At 41.8% G+C, this 7,902-nt stretch overlaps 1 protein-coding gene across 1 annotated transcript; it reads right to left on the reverse strand.

Moving 5' to 3' along the window:
• Positions 1-3,265: 3,265 nt before the first annotated feature.
• On the reverse strand, positions 3,266-4,213 carry LOC135975118 (olfactory receptor 14A16-like). The gene has a single exon (XM_065565166.1). It carries the CDS (start codon positions 4,211-4,213, stop codon positions 3,266-3,268), a length of 948 nt encoding a protein of 315 aa, XP_065421238.1.
• Between the last annotated feature and the right edge of the window lie 3,689 nt (positions 4,214-7,902).

Raw genomic sequence — 7,902 nt, forward strand, 5'->3', positions numbered from 1 at the left:
TGAGACCCTTGGACGTCTGCAGTGACAGCAGATCAAGGAGCTGTGCACAAGCTTTGCACCAATTTTCTCAGCCACTCCAGGACGGACCGAACGGGCATACCACTCCATTGACACAGGTAATGCTCACCCAATTAGAACCCCACCCTACCGGTAGTCGCCTCATGCCCAAACTGCTATACAAAGGGAGATCCAGGACATGCTACAGATGGGTATAATCCGCCCCTCTAATAGTGCATGGGCATCTCCAGTGGTTCTAGTTCCCCGTAAGCTAAATGCTGTAACTCGTCCTGACAACTATCCAATGCCACACACAGATGAGCTATTGGAGAAATTGGGACATGCCCAATTCATCTCTACTTTAGACTTAACCAAAGGGTACTGGCAAGTACCACTAGATGAACCAGCTAAGGAAAGGTCAGCCTTCGTCACCCAGGCAGGGGTGTATGAATTCAATGTACTCCCTTTCGGGTTGCGAAATGCACCCGCCACCTTCCAAAGACTTGTAGAGGGTCTCCTAGCGGGATTGGGAGAATCTGCAGTTGCGTACCTCGATGATGTTGCCATTTTTTCTGATTCATGCACAGAACACCTGGAGCACCTGGAAAGAGTCCTTTGAAATTCGTAATACGTCCCAGGGTACACATCCCATCTGCTTCCTAGCTAGCATACATATAAATATAAGACAAACTTTGCATTCATTACAATGGACTCCAAAGTCTTTAAAACTTAATCCAGTCAGTTTTTTTCCAGGGATAGTTCAGGTACTTGCCATTTCTGTCCCACACACCGATGTCTCTAAACACTGATTAGAGACACTTTACTGATTTGACCATATAGTGAATACTCTCAGATTTGTGTTCTACTGTACATGAGTTTTCAAAATACACCCATCATCACAGTACCTTAGCACTGTCCTGTAGTGCATTAATGAGCATCTCTGCAGTTAAAAGAAATCCCACTGTTCCTTTATGAATATGAACCCCTGGAGTGGGGAGGGTGTTTCGGGTTTCCACTGGGGTACCACTGAGCCCACCTAATTTACCAGCTTGGGTTCACTTCAGACTGTATTTCTGATGAAAGTCTGCCAAGCCCTTCCTCAGGGTTCAGACTGCACTTTAGCAGCACACCTACAGGTAGGGACACACCCAGCTGCAGCTATAAACACAGATGCTGAGATCAGCTCTGCATGAGAAGGCTCAGCTAAGGAACTGCCCAGTACTCAATTGCCCACCCCCCTCTGTAGTCCAACCCCCAAATTATACCATTGTTTGCTTCACAGAGAACTATACAGCATAAACTCCTCCCTCAATGTAGAGAGAGATCATAGAATCATAGAATATCAGGGTTGGAAGGGACCTCAGGAGGTCATCTAGTCCAACAACCTGCTTAATGCAGGACCAATCCCCAACATTTTTTTTTTTGCCCAAGATCCCTAAATGTCCCCCTCAAGGCTTGAAGTCACAACCCTGGGTTTAGCAGGCTAATGCTCAAACCACTGAGCTATCCCTCCCCACAACAGCTTCTCCCCCCGCACCCCTATTATGAATTCCACACACTTGGTTTTAGACAAAATAAAAACAAGTTTATTAACTACAAAAGATAGATTTTAAGTGATTATAAGGGATAGCAAACAGATTCAAGCAGAATACCCAGAAAATACAACAAAACAATCTAAAATTAATATACTAAAGAAATTGGTTACAAGAAGCAAATTCTCACCCTAAATAATGTTTTAGGCCAATTGCGGAGATTCTTGAAGGCCAGGTGCACTTGACTGCAGCTTAAAATTTCAGATATTTCATTCATAGTCTAGACAAGCTTCTGGCCTGGACTTAGTCCTTCTCCCCTCAGTTCAGTCTTTGTTTCTTAGATATTTACAGCAGTCATCTTAGGCAGGGATTCCATGAAGAATGAACCACGATTATGTTATTAACCTGACTTAAATACATTTTACATATGGTGGGAATCCTCTGTCTTCCAGTACGATTCCCACCCCACAGAAAGTGGAAAAATACTAATATGATGGATTTCATTACTAGGTGACTTGGTCACTGGACCCGGTAGGGCCACCACAGCTGTGACTCAGAGGCTGTTTTCAGTATCCTCAGGAAGGCTTCTCAGTTGGTGATAAGCATCTTTTAAGACCTATTGTTCTCCCTAATGGCCCTTATTGGTGAGACACTTAGACTGATTGCCTTCTACCTAGTGGGCATTCCCCAGATGTAAAGACATTTGTGATGGATGCATAGACAATATTCTTAACTTCAGATATAAAAATTATACATGCATACAAATAGGATAATCATATTCAGTAAATCATAACCTTTCCAAAGATATCTCACATGACCCATCTTGCATAAAACACATCTTAGATATGCCATAATTATAGAATCATGCAATCATAGAACTGGAAGGGATCTCAAGAGGTCATCTAGTCCAGTCCCCTTCACTCAAGGCAGGACTAGGTATTATCTAGAGCATCCCTGACAGGTGTTTGTCTAACCTGCTCTTAAAAATCCCCAAAGATGGAGATTCCACAACCTCCCTAGGCAATTTATTCCAGTGTTTAACCACCCTGACAGGTAGGAAGTTTTTCCTAATTTCCAACCTAAACCGCCTTTGCTGCAATTTAAGCCCATTGCTTCTTGTCCTATCCTCAGAGGTTATAGAAGAACAATTTTTCTCCCTCCCCTTGTAACAACCTTTTATGGACTTGAAAACGGTTATCATGTTCCCTCTCAGATTTCTCTTCTCCACACTAAACAAACCCTTTTTTTTCAATCTTCCCTCATAGGTCATGTTTTCTAGACCTTTAGTCATTTTTGTTGCTCTTCTCTGGATATTCTCCATTTTTGTCCACATCTTTCCTGAAATGTGGCGTCCCAGAACTGGACACAATACTCCAGTTGACGCCTAATCAGCGTGGAGTAGAGCGGAAGAATTACTTCTCGTGTCTTCCTAACAACACTCCTGCTAATACATCCTGTCAAAGAAAGCTATCAGGTTGCTTTGACATGATTTGTTCTTGACAAATCCATGCTGACTGTTACTTGTCACCTCATTATCTTCTAGGTGTTTGTAAATTGATTTCTTAATTATTTGCTCCATTACCTTTCCGGGTACAGAAGTTAAGCTGACTGGTCTGTAATTCCCTGGGTTGTCCTTATTTCCCTTTTTATAGATGGGCACTATATTTACAAAAAACATATCTCTAAGAAGAATTTGAGCTAAAAACCCACAAAGGGAATATTAACCTATATACATATTAAGAAGTAAAAAGGGTCTTGGTGAAAAATATCTTGCCTAAAATTTTGCCTAGAGCTTCTTTTATCTCCTTGTTTCTCAGGCTGTAAATGAGCGGATTTATTATTGGGGAAGCTACAGAATACAATACAGCAGCCAGCATGTCCTGATATGGGGAAGATGCTGATACCGGCATTAGGTACGTATATATTCCAGTGCTGATAAATAACCAAAACACAACTAGGTGTGGCAGGCAAGTGGAGAAGGCTTTATACCTGCCCTGTGCAGAGGGGATTCTCAGCACAGTGGAAAAGATGTGAATGTAGGACACCAGTATTGAAAGGAAGAAAATTAACCCCAAAAAAGCACTACATAGAATAACCACAATTTCATTCGTGCTTGTATCAGCACAAGAGATTTTCAGTAGCTGTGGGATATCGCAGAAAAACTGATCAATAACATTGGACCCACAGAAAGGTAATCGAAAGGTATTAGCAGTGTGGAGCAATGAATAGATACAGCTGCTGATCCAGGAACCAGCTGCCATCTGTGCACATGCCCCTCTAGTCATGATCACCCTGTAACGCAAAGGATGGCAGATTGCAACGTACCGGTCATACGCCATTGCTGTGAGAAGGGCCAGTTCTGCAGAGGCAAAGTGGATACCCAAATAGACTTGGGCAACACAGCCAGAGAAAGAAATCAGCCTGGTGTTGTTTAAGGAGCTCACCATGGACTTGGGGACGGTGACAGAGATATAGCAGATGTCTAGGAAGGACAAGTTGCCCAGGAAGAAGTACATGGGGGTGTGAAGGTGGTGGTCAAGGGCTACGGCTGTGATGATGAGAAGATTGCCCATTAGGGCTGCCAGGTAAATCACCAGGAACAGCACAAAGTGCAAAATTTGCAGCTCCCGAACATCAGAGAATCCCTGGAGAAGGAACTCGGTCACAGTGCTTTGATTGGTCATTTCCTGCTGTGTGGAGAGAAATGCAAGGTAAAAGCCATGTTGAGGGTAGAAGACAAGAAAAGAGGACAATATATGTACTTATTCTTCTGCAGAAAAGATTCTGGATTCTAGAACTGTTTCAAAGGATTGTCTGTCTTCTCTAAGGTCATTCAGATACAAGGAGAAAGTACTAATGACACATTATTCTCAATTAAACATTTATTCAGATTCATTATGCCTATTATGTTCATGCTTTGTCCTAGAGTGGCTTGCAATTTTCCCAAACTTATTTGCTCTTCAAAATGATTCAGCCTCATTTGCAGCTAGAGAAACCCCTTTGTGTCAGATTCTCTGCTACTGTAAATTTTCATTTTCTATGAAACTGTCAGTTTATATCGGCGGAGAATTTATCTCCCTGTTTTCAAATTATGCCCTCACTTATGAGAAGCAGAAGTCTTATAATTCAACTTGGCAGAATTCCATGTTTATGTTTTATAACTTCACCAGAAAATATCAAGTTTAATTTTTAAACATTTTTATTTTTAATTTATCTTTAAAATTAAAAAATATAAATTATTAAACAACTTTTAAACATTTCAATTTAAATTTTCACAATTGCAAAAGTTTAGACCATTGCTTCTTTTTCTGTCATCTGCCACTACTGAGAACAGCCTAGCTCCATCCTCTTTGGAACCCCTCTTCTGGTAGTTGAAGGCTTCTATCAAATCCCCATCACTCTCCTCTCCTGCAGACTAAATAACTCCAGTTTCCTCAGCCTCTCCTCATAAGTCATGTGTCCCAGCCCCCTAATCATTTCTGTTGCCCTCCACTGGACTCTCTCCAATTTGTCCACATCCCTTCTGTAGTGGGGGGACCAAAACTGTACTCAATACTCCAGGTGCGGCCTCACCAGTGCCGAATAGAGGGGAATAATCACTTCCCTTGATCTGCTGGCAATGCTCCTACTAATACAGCCAAATATGCCACTGGCCTTCTTGGAAACGAGGGTACACTGCTGACTCATATTCAGCTTCTTCTTCACAGTAATCCCCAGGGTCTTTTCTGAATAACTGCTGCTTAGTTAGTCGTTCCCCAGCCTGTAGCGGTGCATGGGATTCTTCCTTCCTATGTGCAGGACTCTGCATTTTTCCTTGTTGAACCTCATCTGATTTCTTTTGGCCCAATCCTCCAATTTGTCTAGGTCACTCTGGACTCTACCCTCCAGGGTATATACCTCTCCCCCCAGCTTAGTGTCATCTGCAAACTTGCTGAGGGTGCAATTAACCCTATCATCCAGATTATTGATAAAGGTGTTGAACAAAACCGTCCCCAGGACAGACCCCCGGGGCACTCCACTTGATACCGGCTGCCAACTAGACATTGAGACATTGATCACTACCCATTGAGCCTGATAATCTAGCCAGCCTTCTATCTACCTTATACTCCATTCATCCAATCCATACTTTTTTAACTTTCTGGCAAGAATACTGTGGGAGACAGTATCAAAAGCTTTGCTAAAGTCAAGATATAATCGCCTAATAAATTTGGGCTTTAAGATTTATTGTAAGTGAAAACTGGAATTGTTCCGTCAGCCAAGCAGAAATAGACTTTTCTGTTGCTCTGAAGACAGAAGTCACATGTGAATAGAGTTGTTACTGGTTCTGTTCCTAGCTCTGCAACAGGACACTTAGGCTGAGATTTTTTAAAGGAGCCTAGCACACATTGATGTCCAATTTCCATTAAATTAGTGGGAGCTGGATGTTCAAATCCTTTAGGCATCCTTGAGCATTTTAGCGTTAATCCTGAGGAAGAATTTACTGATTTACTGAATCTGTTGAATAAGGATAACTTTTCCATCCTTCCCCTCCCATTCATCAGCTCCCTATCCATCCATCTTCACCTGTACACATCCTTAACCACTTCAACTGCCTAAGAGAGTTAGGGACCCAACCCCCATTGACTGCAAGGTGCTTAACTCCCTGTGTTCTTTTGAAATGTATTTCATGAAATGTTTAATGCTTTCTTTCTTTATTTCTCCAATACGTATCACATCCAAACTTGCTTCCTATTCCATAAACCAACAACATAGGAGCTCCTCATTACTTGCTAGAAAATGACATGCCCAGAAAATAAGAAACCTTCTTCCCTCTGCCACAAAAAAGACAATGCACTTGTTATTCTCTGGTAAAACTGCACAGTCAATGGACATGTATTTACAATGTTATTTGGTGTTTGTCTACACTGCCAAAGAGCACCCATTAGCTGCCAGTCTCAGAGCCTACGTCAACTGACTTGGGCTCGTACCACTGGCTAAAAGTAGCAGTGTAGACATGCCTGAATGGCCTGGAGGACCAATTCTAAAACCCAGTGAAGTGAAAGGATCTCAGAGCCAGTTGACTGAATCTTTGAAGCTTGCTGTTGTGGGACATTTTTTTTCTTTTGCAGTATAGACGTACTCACAGTGTCCAAAAAAGCTGATGCAGTTTTTGGTGGGATAAACAAAAGAAACAGGTGGTGTTGCTGGGAGTCCCATTCTATCTGATTCCATGGAGCACCTGGAACAGTGCACTCAGTGCTAGGCATCAAAAAGAAAGATAATGATAAAGGAAGGCAGAAGTGGGGAGGAACAGAATTTTTGTAGGTTTGAGGGAATTAACTCTGAGGAAAGCTTATTCTGTCACCCATCCATCCATCCATCTATCCAGCCATCCCTATAAGCAGCTATCTATATAGCAATCCATCATTATCTATCTATTTATTTATCTATCTATCTAATCTGCTTTGACTTTTACGTAAGGCAACACCATCCTCTTGAATCAGACAGCACAGGATATTGACACTGATTGTGGTAAATTATCCCACTAAAACCGAATTGATAGGATGCCAGATTTGTATCTCCATGCGGAAATAAATTCAAGATTTACCTTTGCTGGGACTGAAATTAGAATCATGTACAGTTATGTGCTAGGAAGCTTACCTGCTGGAATCCTGAGCTGAAGCGCCAGGTATTCTTTCAGATGCTATAAAACTGCATGAAACACTGAAATACATGCATTCTTATATCTCCCTGCCCCCCTAAGTCTGCAACCAAAGAATTACTGATGGTTGGTACCAATTTTGACTGGGAAAGAGAGACTGACTCATGATGCAGCCACTCAGAATTGGTGAATTACGTTGATTATAGTTCAGTTGTGTTTTAATCACAGCAAGGAACTCCCACTCTGTCCATGTTGTGGAGTCACTCCCAGGTATGATGCAAATATATGAAGAGCAGATCTCAGTTTGACATGGTGAGCACCCAAATTAGACCTTCCTAGCAATGAGCCACTGATGCCTTGCTCAGAAGATTTATCCAGGTGATTTCTCTGATGTGTATTGGGGCTGTTGTTCTCTGGAGGCTTGCAGAGCTCAAAAACAAGGACACATGAGAAATCTGCCTTGTAATCAAGCGTAAAAACAGTTTGAAAGCTAGGGCTGGTCCCCAAAATTTCAAATTAGAACTTTTCTTCTTGGAAAATGAGGCAGCATTGCCAATTCCAAATGTTTAAAAATGCCTCCTCCTAAAAATAATTACATTGACTTAACAATCATCTCTCTCTCTCTCCCCATCTATCTATCTATCTATCTATCTATCTATTCATAGATTCCAAGGCCAGAAGGGATCATTGTGATCATCTACTAGTCTGAGCTCTGGTATACTATAGGCCAAA

Source organism: Chrysemys picta, chromosome 13 (assembly GCF_011386835.1).
Source record: "Chrysemys picta bellii isolate R12L10 chromosome 13, ASM1138683v2, whole genome shotgun sequence".
NCBI lineage: Eukaryota > Metazoa > Chordata > Testudines > Emydidae > Chrysemys > Chrysemys picta.

Bases quoted from the DNA above. Each gene is read 5' to 3' on its own strand.
- LOC135975118 (XM_065565166.1), bottom strand. From the start codon at position 4,213: ATGACCAATCAAAGCACTGTGACCGAGTTCCTTCTCCAGGGATTCTCT.